General features: G+C 47.2%; 1 protein-coding gene and 1 pseudogene across 1 annotated transcript; both read right to left on the bottom strand.

Moving 5' to 3' along the window:
* Positions 1-720: 720 nt before the first annotated feature.
* Positions 721-6283, bottom strand: LOC123346723 (annotated as a pseudogene).
* A 15700-nt stretch (positions 6284-21983) lies between these two features.
* Positions 21984-22940, bottom strand: LOC123346292 (olfactory receptor 14A16-like). Its single transcript, XM_044983627.1, has one exon. The coding sequence runs from the start codon at positions 22938-22940 to the stop codon at positions 21984-21986; it is 957 nt and encodes a 318-aa protein (XP_044839562.1).
* Between the last annotated feature and the right edge of the window lie 1779 nt (positions 22941-24719).

Here is a 24719-nt window from a genome sequence, read left to right as displayed (position 1 = left end):
CTATACCGTGAAGAGGCAGTACCGTAAAACCTATCGGTATGGCTCATTAATGTGTCCCGTTACTTCTGTTTTACACCCCTACAAAAAAAACCTTGTCGTACGGCACACAGTTATTACTCCTGGCCCAGTCTGGGCTAATGAGACCGCCATTAACAGTGCTCCTGAAGGGATGGACCTTGACACATATATACCCAAGTTTAGAGTCCACATAAATCCTTTAACTCCAGCTTCTATTTAGTAACTTAAGAAGCTACTAAATGGAAAGGATATTCATGTGATCCAAATCAGTAACAGTATGACCCAGTCTGAGGAATTCATGATGACAATCAATAAGTCATATGAAGTTAGAGGCAGGATTTACAGTTTTTTAGTTGTATTAGTTCTGTTTTGTCACTTACAGTTTTTAATGCACAACTATAAACCTCCTCTTGATGCACTATCGGCAGCTACATAGATGAACGTTTCCAATGGAGGTTAATCAGATAAGGGCAAATGGGGGAAATGTTGCCACATGGACTGAAAGGCTAAGCATTTCTCATGGCTGTGCTAAACAATTGACAAACAAGACTCTCATGAATCTTTGCGATGTTAGGATAAGAGAGACAATAAAGAATTGTTAGCAAGCAGATATTCCATGGTTTATAGAGAGGAAAATATATGTAAAAGTCATGACCTATTTTTGAAGCTGTTTTCTGCTTTGTGTTTGGCTGCGCTATGTGACTAACAAGTTAGAAAATTATAATCAAAACCAAAGGAGTGAGTCTTGCCGGAGCATAGAATGTTCCAACTGCAAAGGGAAAAATAAGTGTTCTTGTCTCCACTGGCCAAAGCTGCTGTGACCTGTTGTCCTCTGGAGACTAGGAGGTGTATTAGGGCATAACGGAACACATGCTGTCTAGATGATTGGCTCCAAGATAGGCATGTAATGGTGACTGGATTAGAAGTGTGCTCAGGGCTGATATTTAGTCCTGACCAGGACCCGACCCAAACCAGCCAGACCCAACCAGGTCGAGACATTTTCAAACCCAAGCCCAACCTTCCCCCCAAACTGAAATTAGTGCTGCTGCCACCTTCTGCCCATGGGGCCAGTTCTCCTCCTCCTGCCCGTGGATTCAGGGTGGCCACTGGATAGCCTGGATGTGAAGCCTCACATTTTTGGTGGGGGACAATAGATTCTCTCCTGCCCTTGTGATTTTGAAGATGGGAATAATGGGATCCAAAAAGCCTGAGTTAGAACCCCTGGCTCACACAATGAACTGGGAGAGACAGACCCCTATAAATAGGACCCACAAAAGCGAGCATGCTAGGCAGAGAGATGCCTAAACTAGCCAACAGGAGATGCTGACAAGAGGGGTGTGTGCTAATCCTTGCCCCTTATAAGGCACCTCACAACCTTAGTCCAGGCTGCAGGGATGACCTTATTTCTGTTTGAGATCCACAACTGGGAATCCCTCTCCTGGAGTTAGCTGGCTAAGGCACCTAAGCCATTTCCTGCCAGAAGGAATCAAGCCAGGGGAAGCCTCCCTTTTTGCCTTTAGCCAGTGGATAGGGCACTTCCTGGGATGTGGAACAGCCCAGTTCAATTCCCCTCTGCCTGATGAGGAGACGGGATTTGAAGAGGGCTTTGCTGCCCCTTAGCTGGGTGTCTTAACCACGGGATGAGGGGCGACTCTGACACACTTGTCTCTGCAGCAGGGCTGTGTGCAGCTGACCTTGCATTTCACTGCCAGGAAAAACAAGATGGGACAACGTCTGTTCTCTGAGGGCTTCCAGGACTCATCCCCGGGAGCCCTGCCCAGCTCAAACCCAGGCTTCCCTGCCCTGTGAGTTTCCGCAGTGTCAGCACGCTAAGGGGAGAGCAAAGACGCAAAATCAGCAAGGCAGGAATCCCTAGGTGCTAACCCCATTCATACAGAGAAGACACGTATGTTTTCCTATGCATTGAGCTCTTGCAAGCTCCTTCAGCACAGAGAGATCACTGAACACCTCAATAATCTCATGGAAATTTTTTGATTTTGTGAGCGAGAATTTTACATTGGAAAGCCATTCCAATGGAAAATTCCCAACCATCTCTCCCCAGAAGACATGGTGAGCCTATGGATTCCAATGGGAACAAGACTGGCACACTGCTGGGATATAGCATCTAGGCTTACTCAGTGTGAGAGAAGAAACATTCCCCTTAACAGGAATGTGTCCAAATGATAGAAAAGCCAAACCAAGACTCTAAACCATGTTGGGATCACAGATTCCTCAAAGTTCAAGAGAGGAGCTTTGGGATCTGAGGTCCTGGATTTGCCCTGTCACTACAAAACTCACCACTAGCTGGATGGGCAGACAATGTCCCCATTGCTGTTTGGCACAATTTCTGTGGAGAGGCAGGTCATGAATGTGTCCTGGAGACTGAACACGCCTTTGCACCATCCAGATGGGCTTCATAGGTAGGAACTGGCCTATTCGTCCTTCAGAAGACTGCCCAGTTGGAGACCATTAGCAACAGCTCAGATGGGTGGAAATAATGAAATCAATGGGAGTTAGGCACATTTGAGGATCCCAGTAGGCATCGATCTGAATATTTAGGTGCCTAAATACTTTTAACATTTGTCCGTTAGGCACTTTTCAACATTTCACTCCTCAACTCCTCTGTTGCCCAGTGGAGGTTTATATCAGAATATGTCATCATTCCTCAGGACACTTTATCAGGCACAATCTCTTCCCATTCCATGTCCCCATGGGCAGTGGGTATAATAGACCAGGCGAGGATAAGTATCCTCTGGTACAGCTGCCGACTACCTGCTGTTGGACACCTGGGCCATGGTGGGCCTCTCTCTGTCTCTGCTCGGCCTCTTCCCCAAGACCCCCACCACCAGCCACTGCCTGGCTGCAGCGATCCTCCCCTCCCCTCCACTCCCCTTCTCCGGAGGTCCCTGCTCACCTTGTGCGTCCCTCCTCTCCTTCACCCCTCTCCCCTGCAAGATCCCTCCACCTGCCATTCTTGCAGCCATGGTACTCTCATGATGTACCCCAGTGGCTCAAGAAGAAGGAATCCTATGGTGCATATGTTGTCCAGCCAGAGAACCTGTTCATAGAGGAGAACAGGGGTTCGAAGCACATAAATTGCAACTCCCAAGAGACACAGCAGTGCTATTTCCAAATAGAAATTTACATTTTCAGCTGAAAGTTGGGGAGAGGGGTTGTTTGTCATAAAGTCAAAACTTTCTACAGAAAAAACCCCATATTTTCTGCCCAGCCCTAGTCAAAAGGGACTAATTGTTCAATGGATAGACTGGGGAGATCGGTAAATGAGCACCTACCTCCTCTATAGGGGGTGAAGAGGTACTAGAGCTGGGGTGTAAATAAGGCCAGCTGCAGGCCTCAGCCAAGTTCGCTCCATGGGCCCCTTTTCCCTCCTCAGTTCTTTCCCCTGAGGTGTGGAGAAGTCAGCAGCCCGCTCCTTGTAAAAACAAAGTGAGAATGTTGCTAGTGTAAAAGCCTGGGGTTTACAGCTGGTTGGAAAACAGAAACTTCTTTGAGAAATTCTGGTATTTTGATATTTGTTTTCATCTTAGCTAGGATTGATGAGTAGAAATATCAAACATTTCACAGAATAAAAAGTTCTGAAAAACTTGATTGGGAAATGTCAAAACCAAAAATGTTGATTTTTTTTAACCAAAATGAAAAGCTTTGACATTCCAAAGAAAATTATTTCATTTAAAAATGTCAGCTGCAAATAAAAAATGTCATTCTGAATTAGACCACCTTCTGTTGGTGCAAAAGACAAGCTTTCAAGCTTCCTTCTTCAGGTTGCTCAGAAACTTCTCTCTTCCACCAACAGAAGTTGGTACAATAAAAGATACTACCTCACCCACATTGTCTCTCTCATATCCTGAGACCAACACGGTGACAAAGCAACACTGAAAATAACCATTATGAATTGTCAGTTTGACTTAAAATGACATTAAAATGATATTTAAGTCAAAATGCCCTTTCAAAACATTTCATTTAAAAAAAATTGGAATTAGCATTTTGAAATGAAAAAAAAATCATTGTTTTTATTTGGAAATGACATTTTGAAATAAAAAAGTTCATTTTAAATGGATATTTTAAAATAAAAATTGAAAAAATTGCAATTAACTCTACCTTGGATTTTCAAAGGGGCCAAAAGATAATTAGACTCAAACATTCTATCAAAAACTCACCGGGATTTGAGCACCCAAGAGTAAAATTTTCAGAAGTGCCTGAGTCTTACTTGAAAATGGGACTTTGGCTCCTGGGACACTTAGATGCTTTAAATATTTGCCCCCATATTTCTTTCAAATTTTAAAATCGTTCAGCCAAAATCAGAAAATGCAAAACACCAAGTTCTAACCCTAAAATGAACATAGGCTGGTCCTCATACAAAGTCAGCCTGGCCCATTCAATAAGGTAGATCTTGAGAATACTTTATTCCAGTCAGACGTTAAGAGTTCAGTGTGAGGAATTTGCTTTTTTTGGGAAAAAATATCCTGCCTATCATTTTCCACAGTGAACTTTTTATCTCTTTGTTTCTTAGACTGTAAATGATTGGATTCATTAGTGATGGCACCACAGAATACAATACAGCAGCCGTCAGGTCCAGAGATGTTGTCATAAATAAACAGATCAGGGTTAAGGTCTCTTTTCCCTGGAAAGGGTTAACATGTAGTACCTGGTGACCCCCTGACCAAAGGACCAATCAGAGACGAGATAATTTCAAATCTCTGTGGAGGGAAGCCTTTGTTTTTGAGAGAACTCTTTTTGGATCTAAGAGGACAGTCATGTCTCCAAGTTCTCCTGGAGTAGTTTCTACTAATTAATAGTGAGTATTAATTAGAAAGGCGAATTAGTCTTATGATTTGATTTCTATATTTGCAATTGGGTGTTTGCTAAAGGAAATGCTTTATTCCTGTTTGCTGATATTGCTTTTACTGAGAAAAAGGGGAGAGGGGATTCTTTCCAGAGATTGATAAGGTTATACCCTATGAGTGTCCAGCTTGGGCTCATAGAGATTCTGTATTTTCTTTTTGTTCTCTTAATAAATTCTTTTCTTTTCTTTGGACTTGGTTAATTCCTTCTTCTGTGGAAATTCAGGGGAAGGTGAGGGGGGAAGAGACAGTTCCTCCTGGGTTTGATTCAAGCAGTTTGAATCAGGTATCTCTCTCCTAGGAAAAGGGAGGGGGAGGAAGCAGGGGGAATGGTTTGTTTCTCCTGGGTGTAAGAACTCCATGGATTTTGGGGCTCTTGGAATCCCCTAGGATTTTGGGGAAGGACTGTGTCTCAATTCACATTTCCTAATTGAGTGGTGGCAGCTTACTAGATCTAAACTAGGATTTTAGTTTAGAGGGAAACCAAGTCAGGTCCCCACATTGGAGCCCAACAGTTCCAAGTGGGGGTGAGACCTTTGACATGGTGTCATGCGGGTCCTCACCTTGAAACCCCCCAGTTTCATGTGAGGGTAGACCCATGACAGATGTTGAAGACATTGACCTGGGCCTCATGACGTAAATGATGCTGTGCTGATAAATAAACAAAAAACAACCAGGTGAGGGATGCAGGTGGAGAAGGCTTTGTACCTGCCTTGCTCAGAGGAGATTCTCATCACTGTGGAGAAGATGTGAATGTAGGACACAATTATCAATACAAAGCAGACCACATCTAGAAGTGATCCAAGGGCAGTCATGGCTATTACATTAGCAAGTGTATCAGAGCAAGAGATCTTTAGCAACTGTGGGATATCACAGAAAAACTGAGTGATAACATTGGACTCACAGAAATGTAACCTAAAAGTATTAGCTGTGTGTAGTACAGAGGAGATCATGCTGCTGATCCATGAGCCAGCTGCCATCTGGGCACATGCACCTCTGTTCATAGTCACCCTGTAATGCAGAGGGTGGCAGATTGCAATGTAGCGGTCATATGCCATCACGGTGAGAAAGGCCAGCTCGGCTACTGCAAAAGTTACGACCAAAAAGACTTGGGTGACACATCCAGAGAAAGAGATGAGTCTGTTGTTGGTTAGGGAGTCAGCCATGGACTTGGGGATGGTGACTGAGATGTATCAGAGGTCTAGGAAGGATACGTTGCCCAGGAAAAAGTACATAGGGGTGTGAAGGTTGTGGTCGAGGGCCACGACTGTGATGATGAGAAGATTCCCCACCACGGCTGCCAGGTAAATCACTAGAAACACCAGGAAGTGTAAAATCTGCTGTTCCCGCACATCAGAGAATCCCAGAAGAAGGAACTCAGTCACAGTAGTTCTGTTGGACATTTCTTGTGTAGCTATACACTGCAGAGGGAAGGCCAATGGGAAATGGTCATGGAATGAGAAACAGAAGGTAGATAGAGCCTGGCTTTACACATTATGCTGCAGGGCATATATTGCAGCTCCCGGAAATAACAAGACTCTTCTTTTTCTTCTCCATCACCATGTACAGGTTTGTAGAAATTTTAGTGGTGCCCAGAACTCGCCCCCCAAGCTCCGCCGCCCCAAACTCCATGCCCCCACCACCTGCCTAAGTCTCTGGGAGGGAGTTTGGGTCGGGGAAGGAGGTCTGCGGTGTAAGCCCTGGGCTGGGGCAGGAAAGTGGGTTGCAGGATGGGTGAGAGGTTGGTCAGTGGGAGGGAGTTTGTGTGGAGGAGGGGGTCTGAGGTGCAGGCTCTGGGATGGAGTTTGGGGGCAGGAGAGGGGGTGTAGGAAGGGGGTGGGGGTGCAGGCTCTGGGATGGAGTTTGGGTGCTGTGTGCAGTCTGGGACAGGGGCTGGGGGTGCAGGAGGGGATGAGGGGTGCAGGCATTCGGACTGAGTTTGGGTGCAGGCTCTGGGCTGGGGGTGGGGTGCAGGCTCTGGGAGGGAATTTGGGTGTGGGAGGGGGTGCAGAGGGAGGGGGTGCAGGCTCTGGGAGGGAGTTTGGGGACTGAAGAGTAGGTGCAGGTTCTGGGATGGGAGTTGGGGTAGGGGTGGGGAGTTGCAGTGCTTACCTGGGGCTCCTAGGCAGGGCAGGCCAGGAGTCTCCACGCGCTACTACCCCCAGGCACTTCCCCCGCAGCTTCCTGTTGGCTGCAGGGGTGCTTGGGGCAGGACACAGACCCACCCCATCCAGAGGCTGCAGAGAGGGCCTGGCATCCATGTGGAGGGAGCAGGTGGGAAGTCACTCAGCTCCTCTGCTTTGCCGGTGGTGAATGGTGGTCCCGGGCTGTTTTAAATGGCCCGGGGGCCGTGCGGGGAGAGGGCACCTGGGGGCAGGAGGTGGGGCCGAGGGAGAGACCTAGCCTCAGACAGTGCTGGAGCCAGGCCCGTGGTGCCTGGGTACCAGGAATATTCCTGGTGCCCAGACACCTCAGACGCATAGAACTCACAGCCCATGACCAAGTAATTACAAGGTTTACAATACAGGTTCATAAGGTGCTACTTTAATCGCATCTTTTTATTCAACAGACCTGTTGCTTGTGTTTATTTTAAGCACTGTCCTGTCACTTTGCTGACTAAGGTCTTGATTCACAAAGGGGCTAAGGCCCCTAAATGCCATTTTAAGGCACCTCAGTCCAACATTTATGCCCCCCAGACAGTCACAAAACCCCCGCTCAGCCGCTGCCTTACCCCATAGATGGCCAGATTGTTAAAGGTGTTTAGGCATCGGGTGGGATTTTCAAAAGTATAAAGATGCCTTCCTGATGGATGTCTCATTGAAACTGGTATATTTTAGCAAAACAGTTTGATTTTGACAATCGGTCTTTTCCAACAAAAAAACCCTTTCATTGAAAAATTCCTGGCCAGCTCTAATTGGAGCTAATTTCCTCCTGCCACTGGATCACACAGTGGATCAAGAATGAAGGGCCAGTTTTTTAAAGGTGTTTAGGTGCTCAGTTGGATTTGCAAAAGCATCTAGATGCCTAACATTCATTGATTTTAATGGTTTGGACGTGCCTAGGTTCATCTCAGAATCCCGCTAAGCACCTTTAAAAATCTGGCCCCAAGTGTCTAAGAGAGTCTAGAAGACCAGAACCTGACCTCACGGACAACAGCCCAATCACACTGAAATTAGCGAATTTGTTCCTGATTTCCACCCTTTCGACACATGGGGAACTAGAAAGCCATGAATGTTAAGTCCCTTGCCCAAAATTACAGGACAAGACTCTGGCAGTGCAGAAACTGGACCCGAGGTCTCCATTCAGATCCCATGTTCCCCATTATGTATAAAAGATAAATATTAAGCAAAATGAGTTTGCCCCTCGGAAAACTCTACCTCGGAAATTCTACCTCGGAAAACTCTACCTGAACAAGGGCATCAAGTGTGTCTGACTTTGTCCCAAGGTTGGATCCAGCTTGTGACTTACCCCAGCCGGAGCCTACGGACCAGTCCTCTCCCAAACCCTCTAGAGATTTCAAAAGGTCTCTTACCTCTCAGATGGGCCCGGGGTTTAAAAGGGAACTGCCGCGGTCCTCCGATCCAGGGATGTCATCTGTGGATCCCGGACGAGCCCCCAAATTGTCGTGGAAAAATTGACCACATCGTTGATTTTGGGTCAGACACAGCCTGATGCTCCTTTATTATAATACAAATATGCATATAGGGAAGGTCAACATGACCCCATGCAATAAGGGGGGGGTAGCTGCCTTGTCTTTAACAGATTTTCACCAAGCTTATAAAGGCTAAAACCACAAAGCATAATTACACATCACACACATTATATGTTATTAACTCCTTATTTGGCATACTTTCTTACTTTTAGCGAGCCTGTCACTGCCCCTCACCATCTAGGGTTTTTCCTGTTACTGTCCCAAATGTGGTTTTCATTGGTAGTCTGCCTGCCTGTAAGACCCCTGCTTGTGGTTACTTCTGCAAAAGCTCTTGCTAGACTCTGCGTATTACAGCTGGGCACCTTAGGGCCGCTTGGTTCCTCTTTTTGCTTTACTTCCTGGTGCCCTTTATACAGACAAACACATTTTGCAGAAGTATTAAACTCATTGCTTATATATGCTAGTAGGGCAAGGGGTTAAGGCCTACAAATTACGCCAAGCAGCAACGGGGGGTTAAGGTATGCTTAAAATTCTGGGCCTATAAGAGGGGTGGGGGGGGATATTTTCCCTATCAATCAGATATAGCAACTCCTTCCCAGACCACCCTCTGTTGCCCTTAGTGCCCATTATACAGTATAGCTGCCCCTTTCCTGCCCCCACCCTCTGCTTCCCCTATTGCCCATTAACAGTAAAGTTATCAGAGGTCTTTGTCATCAGGTGTCTTTTTTTGCCAGCCAATGGCTATCATAGGAAATAAATACCCCCTTGTCAAGCCTTACCTGTTCCTTGCAGCTTCTGTATTATGAGGGGCAGAAGCAGTCATAGGAGGTTCACGAATGAGGATGGAGAGGTTTTATAACCACATGGGGTGGAAGGATGGCCTAGTGGGTGGGGATCAGGGGGAGGGAGCAGGGGGTCCCATGCCACTGTCTCAGCCTCTCTTTGAGGGGCCCCCACCACTCCCACTCCATGTGGGGACTGGGTCAACGGGGCAGAGCCCCATGAATGGCCCTGAAGTGTATGAATTTAGCCCTGAGAGTCAGCAGAGCTTTATGGGACTAAAAGTGCCTCTTTACACGTTCTCCTGGGAACAGCCCTACTCAGAGCAGTGACTCCTGGAGGGACCAGGACCAGCTGCTGTAGAGGGAGGGGCAGTGCCTCCCAGTGAACAATTCTACACTGACCTCTGTGACAGGGAGGTTCCCTGTGAGTTAGTGGCTGTCTGGAGACCTGCATCATCGTGGTTAAATTCATTCTCTGATCTGATGTAAATGTGAAGGCTCTTGTGATCCCTGTCAGTGATTCACCTTGCTGGGCTCTTTGTCTGAGGGTATGTCTACACTATGGGATTATTCCAATTTTACAGAAATGGATTTTTGGAAACAGATTGTGTAAAGTCGAGTGCACACGGCCACACTAAGCACATTAATTCGGCGGTGTGTGTCCATGTACCGAGGCTAGCGTCGATTTCCGGAGCGTTGCACTATGGGTCGCTATCCCACAGCTATCCCATAGTTCCTGCACTCTGCCCCACCCATTGGAATTCTGGGTTGAGATCCCAATTCATGATGGGCAAAAACAGTGTCGCGGGTGATTCTGGTGAATGTCATCACTCAACCCTCCCTCCGTGAAAGCAATGGAAGACAATCATTTCGCACACTTTTCCCTGGATTGCCTGTGCAGATGCCATAGCACGGCAACCGTGGAGCCCATTTAGCCTTTTTTCACTCTCACCATATGTCTACTGGATGCTGCTGACAGACACAGTACTGCAGTGCTACACAGCAGTATCCCCTTGCCTTTGGAAGTTAGCAGAGACGGTTACAAGTCCTATTGTACAGTCTGCTGCTTTGCGAGTTGGCAAGGACGGTTACCAGTCATATTGTACCGTCTGCTGCTGTCATGGGTACTCCTGGCTGGCCTCGGTGAGGTCGGCCGGGGGCACATGGACAAAAATGGGAATGACTTCCAAGGTCATTCCATTCTTTATGTTTTGTCTAAAGGTAGAGTCAGTCCTGCCTAGAATATCGGACAAGCCTACTAAAGAACCAGAGACGACAGCCGTTCTGTGTCAGAGCCCCAGATATCCCGCAGAAAGGATGAGCTGCATGCCATTCTAGGGGGTGCCCCTGCAACAACACCACCCGTTCCTTCCTTCCTCCCACACCCCTCCTGGGCTACCGTGGCATTTATCCCCCCATTTGTGTGATGAAGTAATAAACAATGCATGAATAAGAAACATTGATTTTATTGAGATAAAACTGGGGGAGGCAGCCTCCAGCTGCTATGATATTCCAGGCAGGACTGAACCTCAAGGAGACAAAGCTTAAAGAAGAGAATGACCGGGAGTCATTTCCATTTTTGCCCAGGTGCTCCCGGCCGTACTCACTGAAGCCAGCCAGGAGCACTCATGGGATGATGACGACGGCTACCAGTCCTATTGCACCATCTGCCATCAGGAAGGGAAGGGGAGGGGATGCTACTGTTTAGCACTGTAGCACCGCGTACACCAGCAGCATCCAGTAGACATACGGTGTGACAAAGTTCCTCCTCTACCTTGGTGGGTCCTGCGCTTATTGGCAGATTTGCTCACCTCAGTGATCTTCCCCACAGTCTGGGTCAACTCCTCCAGTGTCTGATCAGGAGTTGGGAGGTTTGGGGGGAACCCGGGCCCGCCTTCTACTCCGGGTTCCAGCCCAGGGCCCTGCGGATCGCAGCTGTCTATAGTGCCTCCTATAACAGCTGCATGACAGCTACACCTTCCTGGGCTACTTCCCCATGGCCGCCTCTAAACACCTTCTTTATCCTCACCACAGGACCTTCCTTCTGGTGTCTGATAATGCTTGTACTCCTTAGTCCTCCAGCAGCACTCCCTCTCACTCTCAGCTCCCTGTGCCTCTTGCTCCCAGCTCCTCACACACACTTCCTCTCCTCTGGCTCCTCCCTGCCTGATTGGAGTGAGATCCTTTTGAACCCAGGTGCCCTGATTAGCCTGTCTTGATTGGCTGCAGGTGTTCTAATCAGCCTGTCTGCCTTAATTGGTTCTAGCAGGTTCCTGATTACTCTAGTGCAGCCCCTGCTCTGATCACTCAGGGAACAGAAAACTACGCATCCAGTGACCAGTATATTTGCCCTCTACCAGACACCTGTACCATACTGGTTTAGGTCTGTCACAATGGTGACATTGAAAAAAGGCAAGAAACAATTTTTTTCCCTTTTCTTTCATGGTTGGGGGGGGGGGCGAGATTGACGACATATACCCTGAACCACCCGCAACAATGTTTTTGACCCTTCAGGCATTGGGAGCTCAGCCAAGAATGCAAATGCTTTTCGGAGACTGCAGAAACTGTGGGATAGCTTGAGTCCTCAGTCTCCCTTCCTCCCTCCCTCCCTCCATGAGCGTCCATTTGATTCTTTGGCTTTCCATTACACTTGTCACACAGCACTGTGTTGAGTCCCTGCTGTGGCCTCTGTCTATCATAGCCTTGGAGATTTTTTCAAATGCTTTGGCATTTCATCTTTTGGAATGATTTCTGATAGAACAGATTCATCTCCCAATACAGAGAATACAGAGACCAGATTCAGTATCTCCCGTACGGTCCATGCTGGAGCTCTTTTTTGATTCTGGGACTGCATGGTCACCCGTGCTGATCAGCGCCCCATGCTGGGCAAAAAGGAAATGAAATTCAAAAGTTCTCAGGGCTTTTCCTGTCTACCTGGCCAGTGCATCCAAGTTCAGATTGATGTCCAGAGTGGTCACAATGGCACAGTGTGGGATAGCGCCCGGAGGCCAATACCATCAAATTGTGGCCACACTAACCCTAATCCGAAATGGCAATACCGATTTCAGTGCTACTCCCCTCATTGGGGAGGATTACAGATACCGGTATTAAGAGCCCTTTATATCGATATAAAGGGCTTCGTTGTGTGGACGGCTGCAGGGTTAATGCGGTTTAATGCTGCTAAACTCGATATAAACTCGTAGTGTAGACCAGGCCTGAGTGATACCTTGTTCCCCAGCTTAACTGTGTATTGGACAGGGTTGGGCGGAGCCCACCCTGGAGTCACTGTTCAGAAGAGCGGAGCTGGGCCAGCCAGAGGAAGGAGGAGAGTGGGGAATGAAGAAAGTGGTGGCCTGGGTTTGTCAATGGGGAGATGGAGGAGAGAATGGGCTGGTGTTTGGAGATGGGGTGGAAGGAAGCAGGGCTGTTCCCTGGGTCTGGGACCATGTCAGGGGAATGGGGCTGAGCAGAGGAGGGGACTAAGGGGTTAAGTAGGCAGGGGGGTTAAGCAGGGATCTCTGAGGAAGCTGAGTCACAAAATCTGGGCGGGAAAATTGGCTCTGGCCCGTGGGAGGGGGAATCTCAAAAGACAGGGGCTGGAAGTGTTGTGGGTTATGAGAGGGCAATGAGGGGATTAGAGGCTTTGGGTGTTTGTTTGTGGGGTCTGGGCTGTGTGAGAGAGAGGGATACAGATACTCAGGGACTAGGGTAAGAGGGGTTCGGTGGATGGAGGACATGGTGGGGGCTGGAGTCAAAAGGCCTGAATCTCCTCTTCCTTAGACCAGCTGTACTGCATCACAACTCCACTGAGTTACCCTGGGGTCAGAGGGGAGTCAGCCCCATTGAATTACTCCTGACTAAGTGTGGGTTGTGTCAGTCCCATTGACTGCAATGGAGTTACTTCTAACTTTTCTTAAAGTTACGGTATTTTGGTGCTGATTTTTTTTTTCACACACAGAGATATCAAACCGGGGCTCAGATCCTCACAGCAGCAGGGTCCCCAGTGCTTGATGGTTATCACACCAGAGTGCAGGCCAGATACCAGCCTTTTGGGGGAAAACAAGTTACAATGCGATTAGCCATAATGTATAGCTCTCCAGTTAGGCACGTCAGCCTTTGAAGTGGTTGGTGTGGCGCTAAACAGATTACACAGTGCATGTGCATGGAGAGAGCATGAGCTGGTTGAACGCTACCTCTGGATCACAGGACCTAAGCTTCTGAAGAAGGAATGGTCTGGTCATAAAACCTGAGCCCCACTCGGGCACTGAATTTGACTCTAATAGTGGGCCAAAAACTGAAACTAAAAGAAGGTGGCATCTGCCTCTGTCCAGGGGTTTTTGATTTTTGGAAATGTCACCCTAGCACAGCAGAAAATTTGGAAGGTGCTGAAACTACTTTGGAATTAAAAATAGGTTACACATGCACATTCCTGCTGGACAGAGAGGATTGGGGGGCGGGGAGGGGATGACGGGAGAGGGTGTTACCCGGCGGTTTTCTGAACCCAAAGCTCTCAGTAACTTTACTCCTTATGAGGCGGTGTCAGGAAATTAATCAATGGGGACACAGCGCACCCATCTGATAAGTGGTTGATATAAACAGTGCAAACAAGAGTGCTTTCAGTTAAAGCTTTTACTTTTTTTAGTCTCCAGCACGTACACACACAAGGAGCAGGTTATGTTGGAGCACCCCAAACTGTAGTTATCTCAAGGTCTGGAGTGGTCCTCAAGTGTCCAGTGACAGATTTCCAGTGGCCAGCCTTCCGTCTTCCACGGGGGAACTGAAGATGGATTCACAGCAGAGTTCACTTAACCCAGATCTTGTCCCCTTCTTATCCTTACAAGTGTTACATCGCTTACTAATCAAAACCAACCAATAAACAAGAAGCAGGTGTTAAAAACATGTCACTTAAAAATAATAATAATAAAAAAACACTAGAAAGCAATTTTGAGCTGTTAGCCTTGCAGCTGAATTTCCACCTAACAGCAGTCAAAACTATAGCCAGACTTCCTGTTTTTCTAATGCCTGGTCCACATTAGGACTTTAATTCGAATTTAGCAGCATTAATTCGAATTAACCATGCACCCGTCCACACCACGAAGCTATTTAATTCGACATAGAGGGCTCTTTAGTTCAACTTCTGTACTCCTCCCCGACGAGGGGAGTAGCGCTAAATTCGACATGGCCATGTCGAATTAGGCTAGGTGTGGATGCAAATCGACCTTAGTAGCTCCGGGAGCTATCCCACACTGCACCACTCTGTTGACGCTCTGGACAGCAGTCCGAGCTTGGATGTTCTGATCAGGCACACAGGAAAAGCCCCGGGAAAATTTTAATTCCTTTTCCTGTCTGGCCAGTTTGAATCTCATTTCCTGGTTGGACATCGGGGCGAGCTCAGCAGCACCGGCAACGATGCAGAGCTCTCCAGCAGAGGAGTTCATGCAATCTCTGAATAGAAAGAGGGCCCCAGCATAGACTGACCAGGAAGTCTTGGATCTGATCGGTGTGTGGGGCGAGGAGTCTGTGCTTTCGGAGCTGCGCTCCAAAAAACGGAATGCAAAGACCTACGAGAAGGTCTCCAGAGCCATGACAGACAGAGGATACAGCCGGGATGCAACGCAGTGCCGCGTGAAAATCAAGGACCTGAGACAAGGCTACCAGAAGACCAAAGCGGCAAACGGACGCTCCGGAGCCTGCCACCACTGCCCCACCAGTGACCGTGGACTCTGACGATGGGATAGTGTCGTCGGCCAGTTCCTCGGCGATGTTCGCGGACGGGGAAGATGAGGAAGGGTTTGTGGAGGACGAGGCAGGCGACAGCGCTTACAATGCTGGTTTCCCCGACAGCCAGGATCTCTTCATCACCCTCACGGAGATCCCCTTCCAATCCTCCCCGGCCGTTAACCCGTACCCTGGATCAGGGAAAGGATCAGTTGGTAAGTGCTTTAAACATGTAAACTTTTATTATTAATGGAACAGGAATCTGAACTATGTGAAAAGGAGGTCTATATATATGGGGATAGAACAGAAATCCTCCTGGGAGATTTCCGAGAAGCTCTCCTGGAGGTAATCGAAAAGCCTCTGCAGGAGGTTCCTGGGGAGAGCTGCCTTATTGGGTGCTCCGTGGTAGCACACTTTTCCGTGCCAGGCTTTCATGAGGTACTCAGGGAGCATTGCCTCCCCGAGCATGGCTGCATAGGCCCCTGGTTTGTGCTGGCTTTCACATAGCATGCGCTCTCTATCTCCTTCAGTGACCGTCCTCAGGGTGATCTCGCTCGGAGACTCCTGCATCTAATTAGGGGAATTACTGTAATGTTACGCCTGGGGTCCAAAGTATTTTAAAAAAATCTCCAGACAGACGGCGTAGCAGAGACTCAGCACGCTGCTGCGTGACAAGCGTAACGGAAAGCCAAAGAATCAAATGGACGCTCATGGAGGGAGGGGGGACTGAGGACGCAAGCTATCCCACAGTTCCTGCAGTCTCCGAAAAGCATTTGCATTCTTGGCTGAGCTCCCAATACCTGTAGGGTCAAACACATTGTCCGCGGTGGTTCAGGGCATATCTCGTCAATGTACCCCCACCCCCCACCCCCAGAAGGAAAAGGGAAAAAAATCGTCTCTTGACTCTTTTAAATGTCACCCTATGTTTACTGAATGCTGCTGGTAGACGCGATGCTGCGGCACTGTACTGTAGCATCCTCCCCCCCCCCCCGCCTCATGGGTGGCTGACGGTGCAATAAGACTGATATCCGTCGTCATCATCAGCCTTGCGGTAGATCGTGTGGTGCAGTAGGACTGGTACCCATCCTCATCATCAGCCCATAAGTAGACGGCCTGCTAACCGTCTTCATCATAGCAACAGGAGGCTGAGCTCCATCAGCCCCCGCCATTCATGTGTAAAGAAAAGATTCTGTATTGCCTGGACTATCATAGCAGCAGGATGCTGGTCTCCTCTCCCCCACACTGCTTAATGTCCTGTCTGGACTATCATAGCAGCTGGAGGCTGCCTTCCCCTCATTTCATTTCACTAACAAGTCACTGTTTCTTATTCCTGCATTCTTTATTACTTCAGCATACAAATGGGGGGACACTACAACGGTAGCCCAGGAAGGCTGGGGGAGGAGGGAAGCAACAGGTGGGGTTGTTGCAGGGGCACTCCCTGTGAATGGCATGCAGCTCGTCATTCCTGCGGGATCTGATGCGGAGCGGCTGTGCTCTCTAGTTCTCTGATACACTGCAACCCTAGTACAGTTGCCCCATATTCTAGGCAGGACTGATTCTATTTTTAGATACCATAAAGGAGGGATTGACTCGGGGAGTCATTCCCAGTTTTGTCTTTTGCACCCCTGGCTGATCTCTGTCAGGGGTACCTATGACAGCAGCAGAAGGTATAGTGCAGTAGGACTGTTAACCGTCCTGGCATGGTACAATGGCATGGCAGATGGTGCAATATGGCTGATAACCATCTCTGCTGTCATGCAAAAGCAAATGAATGCTGCTGTGTAGCGCTGCTGAATCGCCTCTGTCCGCGGCATCTAGTACACATACGGTGACAGTGACAAAAGGCAAAACAGGCTCCATGGTTGCCACGCTATGGCGTCTGCCAGGGTAATCCAGGGGAAACGGGCTCGAAATGATTGTCTGTCGTTGCTTTCCCGGAGGAAGGAATGAGAGACTACATTTACCCAGAACCACCCGCGACAATGAAATTTGCCCCATCAGGCACTGGGATCTCAACCCGGAATTCCAAGGGTCGGTGGACACTGCGATGGGGTGGAACAGGGGCAGAGTTTATGCTTTCTGGATTGCCTGCAGCAGGAGTGCGCACGAGATAGGTGTTGTGCATGCTCTTGTTCACAGATACAGACTAGACTGTGTTCATTGTTCGCAAAAATGTATCTTTGCAAGGAATTCACTCCCTTTTTCCCATCACACAGCTTCGACTGTCTCCAGACCTGCCACAGCATCCCCCTCACAGAGGCTGGCAAAGATTAGGCGGCGAAAGAAAAAGACACGGGACGAGATGTTCGCTGAACTTATGGGCTGCTTCCGAGCCGAGGCGGACCAGCAGAGCCAGTGGAGGGAGACCCTCTCTGTACCAGCACTCACACAGTGAACAGGAGGAGAAGTGGCCTGAGGAAGACAAGCAGGCAACTCAAACACTGCTTGGACTAATGAGGGAGCAAACGGACACGCTCCATTGCCTTGTGGATGTTCTGCAGGACCGCAGGCAGGAGGACAGAGCCTCCCCACAGTGTATCTGCAACCGCCCTCCCCCGCCACAAAGTCCCATACCCCCCTCACCCAAAATAACCAGAAGGAGGGCGCCAGGGGCCGTGAAAACTGTCACTGCACCCCAGCAGAGTGCTCAAGTACCCAAAAGCTCTCATACCCTAAATTTTGAGAAGTCCTTCCCGTCCTGACTCACCCAAGCCCCAATCCCAGTTTAATCCCCTAACTGTCTAGTTAATTATTAAAAATACTTTGCTGTTAATTACTGTTTCCGTCATGTTCTTTTACAGAAGACTGTGTTTGAAGGGGGGGGGAGGGGGTTGGTAATTGCATAGGACAGTCACCTTTACCAGGGTACAGACACGGGGGCAGGATCAGCAGCAGGTCACACACACAGTGCAGTCAGTAGGCACCCTGGTCGGTATGGGAGGTGGTTTCCAGGTTCTGTGTGGGTGGGGGGGACATGAGTTTGTAGCAGGGGAGGGCGGTTACAGATCTTATGCAGCGGTCCTTGTCCTGGACCGCAGAGTCACACAGCAGAGGAATCTGTATCCGTCCTCCTCCGCCACAAGGTCACATAGCCCCCGCACACAGAATCCCAAAAAGGAGGGATGGCAGGCTCCATTGAAACAACCAGTCCGGCACTGCGGACCACTCTAGGAGCAGGAGCCTGTCATTCCTCGAGTTTAGAGGCAGTCTTTACATCACTGCACACCCTACGCAGCACAGTCTGCGTCCCAGTTTCAACCCTTTAACGCAAAGTCATTAATAAAGAAACCTTTGTTAAGTAACAATGGAACATGTATTTTATTTTTACACGTGTGTTGGAAGTGGGGGAAACGGGGTGAACGGGGTATGTAACTGCAGAGGATAGTCAACAGTAACTGGGTAAAGAAACAGGGGCAGGTTCAGCTTCTCTGTAAAGAAACTGAACAGTCACAGGTCACGCTGCTCGCTGCTCGCTGGTACTTGAAGAGTATAGGGCTTCATGAGCCAGGGCATTAGCGGGTAGGCTGGGTCCCCGCGGATCACTATAGGCATCTGCACATCCCCAACAGTTATTTTGTGGTCCGGGAAGAAACTACCTTCCTGCAGGTGTCTAAACAGACCACAGTTCCTGAAAACACGCGCGTCATGAACCTTGCCTGGCCCCCCGACGTTGATGTTGGTAAAACGTCCCCTATGGGCCACCAGTGCTTGCAGCACCACTGAAAAGTAGCCCGATTTCTCAGCAGCTGACTGTGGAAGAAGTGGACGATAAGGTGCGAGGAGGTGAAAATGGCCATAACTGCAGCGGGCTCCATGCTCGCAGTGCTGTGGCGTCCGCGCTGTCACTGACCAGAAAAGTGCACGAACAGATTGCCCACAGGCGCTTTCAGGGAGGGAGGGCGTGATTGACGGTTCAATGATGACAGTTACCCAAAACCACCCTCGACACATTTTTTCCCCCAGCAGGCATTGGGGGCTCTACCCAGCATTCCAATGGGCAGCGGGGACTGCGGGAACTGTGGGATAGCTTCCCACAGTGCACCGCTTCCAAAGTCAATGCTTCCCCCATTAGTGTGGACTTACAAAGTCGAATTAATGTCCTTAGTGTGGATACACAAATTCGACTTCGTAAGGCCGATTCCACAAATTCGAATTAAGTTGAATCGAACTACTCCTGTAGTGTAGACATACCCTAAGACGCAAACTTCAGCAATTTCAAAAGAGAGCTTACCAGGAAGGATACAGGCTCATGCTCACATCTTGTGGTCGCTCAACTCCTGAGCTGCTTTTAGCAATGAGCGAGATAATCAGGATTCCAGCTACTGGCAGTGGCCTAGGCATTTGGCTAGTTGTCAAAAGCTCCCCTAACAAGGGATTTCGGTGGTAGCAACAGAGGGGTGATTAAAGGGGGGGGATAAATGGGGTGGTGAGTCAATTGGAGAGGAGTGGGAGCTAGGTGGAGTGGAGGAGAATGGTGGTGCACTGAGAAGGGGGAGGTAATAGTGAATGACAGGAGACTGGGAGAAAATAGGGGAAGAGGCAGAACAGGTATGGCTGACAGCCCCTATTTCCCTCCTGTGTGTGTCCCAATATCTGCCAATTCTAGCTATTGCCAGCTCCGGGGAGCAACCTTAACTTTGTGTTAACATATTTTTCTTTTGGTTTGTTGCAAAAGATAGATAGATATTATCTAATTTACACTGGTGTAAGCCTAAAGTAATGCCATTAACTTTAGTTAACTTAGTTCGGATCATTACCAAATGATCTGGGATTGTTTAGTCTGCAGAAGAGAAGAATGAGGGGGGATTTGATAGCTGCTTTCAACTACCTGAAAGGGGGTTCCATAGAGAATGGATCTAGACTGTTCTCAGTGGTGGCAGATGACAGAACAAGGAGTAATGGTCTCCAGTTGCAGTTGAAGAGATCTAAGCTGGATATTAGGAAAAACTTTTTCACTAGAAGGGTGGTGAAGCACTGGAATGGGTTACCTAGGGAGGTGGTGGAATCTCCCTCCTTAGAGCTGTGGAGTAAGATATTGTGAGAGAAATTCTTTGGTAAATAATGTTTAATAATTAATGTTTATAAGAAAATCATGATCTAGGCATAGTCTTGAATAGGAAATGAGTCTCAATAATTTGCCTTATCTATCTATCTATCAATCAATTCACAATCAAATAGAAATCTATCAGTATGACAAAATTAGGTTGTATGTTAGGACAAAGAATGGTCCTCTCTCTCTCTCTCTCTCTCTCTCTCTTTCTATCTAATTTCAGACTCTGCCTTTGTCTGTCATATATGCAGTGTACACAACCATGCACAAAGATAGTCTTCTAATACTAATAACAGGCCAACTTCTTAGATCCTTTCTCAGTTTGGATGTGACTAGATTTACACTGGATGGCATATGGAATACAAGATCGGTTCATGTGATGGCATTTTCCCATTCACACCAATATTATAACAATATGACCCCTGACAAATAACTTGTACCAGAGTTTATGTTACTACTGAACTTAGTCCCGTGTCTTTGGTCCAAGACTTTGTCAGTATGAAACTGGTGGTGTCAATGGAGCTACTCTGCATCCGCTCTGGTTTAGCTGAGATGGGAATCTCACTCTTAGATCTCTGTTGCATTCATATTCTCCAAGCTGCCTGGATCCACAATTGGATCCTTGTGTGTATTGGCCACTGACCAAATCATGATTCCTTTGAAGTGAGTGGCTAAATTCCAGTTATTTCAATGGGATCAAAATTTGGCCTCATTATCCAGAGTCTGATTGTCTTTAGGAAACATTGCAAAACCTTCCTCTTAAATAAGCCTTTCGACAACGTCAAGAAAAAGACAACACTGATTTATGCAGTGGTGTTGTAGCCATGTTGGTCCCAGGATATTAGAGAGACAAGGTGAATAAGGTAAGAGCTTTTATTCCTCAACTTCTGTTTGTGAGAAAGACAAGCTTTCAGGCTTACAAAGAGCTCTTCTTCAGGTCTAGGAAATGTACTCAGAGTGTTACAGCTAAATACAAATTGGAACGGATTGTTTAGTGCAAATAGTTACCACATATTTCAAGGGACCATTCAAGGTGAATTGGCCTGTTGACGACACAGGGTATCATCAAACAATTACAATCTATACTCAATGGGGACCACGTCCTGAAAGAAATCTTTCCAGAACTCCCTCTTCTGACCTTCAGACAACCTTCCAACCTCTCCAAGCTCATCCTCTGAAGCAGGCTCCCCACAGAACAGGACACACCAACACAAAGCGACACCAAACCCTGCCAGAACAACAGATATAAAACCTGCAGACATAGCTCCACTGTTATGATGATCATCACCCCCAACAAAACACCTGTCAAGATCCATGGGTCCTACACATGCCTATTACAACATGTGATGTGCCTCATCCAGTGCACTAAATACCCCAATAACAATTATGTGGGTGAAACCAAACAATCACTATGCTCTTGAATGAACTCACACAGAAAATGATAAAAGACAAAAACACCCTAGTGCCTGTGGGTGAACACTTTTCATAAAGTGATCATTCTATATATGCAAAAAAATTCTATAGCTGATCGCTCAGTCCTTCTCCCAATGGAAATCTTCACAACACCTTCAAGGGAGCTTAAATTCATAATATTGCTAGATGCCAAAAATCATGAACTGAATAGAGACACTGGATTTATGGCTTATTACAACAATCCGTAATCCACTAACCACCCCACACCCCGCCTCCTTTCCTATGACTGGAGACATGTTAATGGACATCTTACTTACACTGCTATAAACCTAGAATAACTCCATTGACTTAGTGGAGCGAGTCTGGATTTACCACTATAAAAACAGCATTTTGCATTAAAAAAAAATCATACAGCATATTTTTAAGGGGACAATAACAAAGTGTCATCAATGGATTGTGTTTGTAAAGAAACACAGATAAATCCATGTTCATAAGAGAAATATAGACACTTTATTCTGGCTGAATAACCTCCAGCCAGTGAGTTTCCTCAGGGAAGCTTTGATTTCCTTGTTCCTCATGCTGTAGATGATCGGATTCATCACTGGTGGCAGCACGGAATAAAGAACAGCCACCATGAGATCCAGACCTGATGGAGAACTGGAGGTGGGTTTCAGGTAGGCAAAGATGCCAGTGGAAACAAACAAGGAGACCACAATGAGGTGAGGGAGGCAGGTGGATAGGGCTTTATGCCGACCCTGCTCAGTGGGGATTCTCAGCACTGTTTGGAAGATCTGAGAGTATGACAGAATTATAAGAACAAAACAGCTTAAGCCTAAGAATGCACTCAAGATGAGTACCTCGACTTCACCAAGGTACGTGTCAGAGCAGGCGAGCTTGAGTAGCTGGGGAATTTCACAGAAGAACTGATCCACCTCATTACCACCACAGAAGGAGATTGCAAATGTGTTCCTGGTGTGCAATGAAGAATAGACAATTACACTAATCCAGGCACTGGCTACCATTTGGACACAAGCTCTCCTGTTCATTATAGTCTCATAGTGCAGTGGTTTGCAGATGGCGACATATCGATCGTACGCCATGACGGTGAGTAAGGCGAAGTCAGATACAGCAAAGAAGACGAGGAAAAAGACTTGGGCCACACATCCAGAATAGGAAATGGACCTGGTGTTCATGAGGGAATTAGCCATGGATTTGGGGACAGTGACAGAGATGGTGCCGAGGTCTAGGATGGACAAATTCATCAGGAAGAAGTACATGGGGCTCTGAAGGTGGTGGTCTAGGGCTACAAGCATGATGATGAGAAGATTCCCCATCATGGCTGTCAGATAAATCACTAGAAACACCACAAAGTGCAAAATCTGCAGCTCCCGAATGTCAGAGAATCCCAGGAGAAGGAACTCTGTTATGTTGGTTTGGTTGGACATTTTCTTTCTTAGTTCATCGTGTCCTGCCTGTGGAGGGAAAGACAAGGGCAATGGTCAGGATTATAGTGAGAGACAGAGTGACCCTGATTCCCCTCTCCATAAACTCTCATGATGTGAATGTCAAAGGTGCACAGCTTTTGTCAATTCTATTGACTGGAGTAGCTAGTGTTCCTCAACGCTCACAAACAGAGCACTACTCTGGTGTGTTATCACAGGAGTGTAAATTGGCATTGCTCCCTTAAAGTCAAGGTAGCGCGGTGACTTTACATCATTTGAGGATCTGGCCCAATACGCGGCTTGATCAAATGCAGTATGGAGGATGGCACAAAGTACAACCTAAATCCAACAATGTTAGCCAACATTTTGTCCCATTGCTACAGACACCAGGCTGATAACTTGGCCATGAAACTACAATGCCCACACTGCCTGATTTCCACTTTCCTGGGAAATGCAGCGTAGACTTAACCGGAGTCCCATATGGCAGCTCATCTGTGATGATTCCATCCCAACACCACACAGACAGACAGCTGCCTTTTTACACGTTGATTTATGGCACCAAATTTTAGCTGCATTTCCATCTCTGGGCGATGATAGGCTGGTAGCATTGCTCAGTTACTGCTAGTCTGCATTGTTTCCCTCTGCAACTTTATGTCTGTACTGTACAGGTCAGTGGCAGTCAAGACACTTGGGTTCTACTCTTGGCAGAAGTGTGGGACAGAGGCTATGACGGTAGAAGAGGAGAGCTGGGTTCTAGTTCCATCAACCTCCTATATGTCCTTGGGTAGGATTAAGATAGACCGGCTTTGTCTGGGGACTTCAACTCTCTGGGCTTCAGTTTAGAGAGGTTAGTATGTTTAAAACGTATTCTGTGGGCTACCAACTTTGCTACTTACTTAGTTTTACCATCCTGAAGCTATGAAAGACATAAAAAAAATTTGCAATAGAGGGAATAGGTTGGAAATTGTGGTGTTATTCGACAATATTCATGTTCCCCACCATGGCTTAAAGCTAAGTTTCCAGTTAGGAGTACTTAGACAATTTCTGCTTTATTTCAAAGGAAAATTGAGTTTTCAGTTGAATACATTTTCATGGAAAGTCTCTGCTACCTGTAAAAATGAAAACAGTTTTTTGTGATGACTAAAATTCTTCAGTTTCCAACAGTTTTAGGATGAAATTGTTTGGATCTCACAACCTCAATGAAAAGTCAATTTTTGCTGATGAATTTTGTAAAAAAAATCTGATCATCTCTAGATGTCTGCATAATTTGATAGTTAAAGTCTTAAAGAGTTCTAATGGCAATTCATATTTCTGATATTAAATTTTCCCTGTACATTAATACTCTCACATATTTAATTGAAATAGAAAACTTACTTTCATAGAATCATAGAATCATAGGACTGGAAGGGACCGCGAGAGGTCACCTAGTCCAGTCCCCTGCACTCCTGGCAGGACTAAGTACCGGTATTATCTAAATAAATAAATAAATCTAGACTATCCTTCACAGGTGTTTGTCTAACCTGCTCTTAAAAATCTCCAATGATGGAGATTCCCCAACCTCTCTAGGCAATTTATTCCAGTGCTTAACCAGTCTGACAGTTAGGAAGTTTTTCCTAATGTCCAACCTAAACCTTCCTTGTAGTTTAAACCCCTTGCTTCTTGTCCTATCCTGATAGGTTAAGAACAGTTTTTCTCCCCCCGCCTTGTAACAACCTTTGATATACATGAAAACTGTTATCATGTCCCCACTCAGTCTTATCTTCTCCAAACTAAACAAACCCA

The sequence above is a fragment of the Mauremys mutica genome, chromosome 12 (assembly GCF_020497125.1).
Source record: "Mauremys mutica isolate MM-2020 ecotype Southern chromosome 12, ASM2049712v1, whole genome shotgun sequence".
In the NCBI taxonomy this organism is placed as follows: domain Eukaryota; kingdom Metazoa; phylum Chordata; order Testudines; family Geoemydidae; genus Mauremys; species Mauremys mutica.
This window is presented reverse-complemented; position numbering and strand designations above follow the sequence as displayed.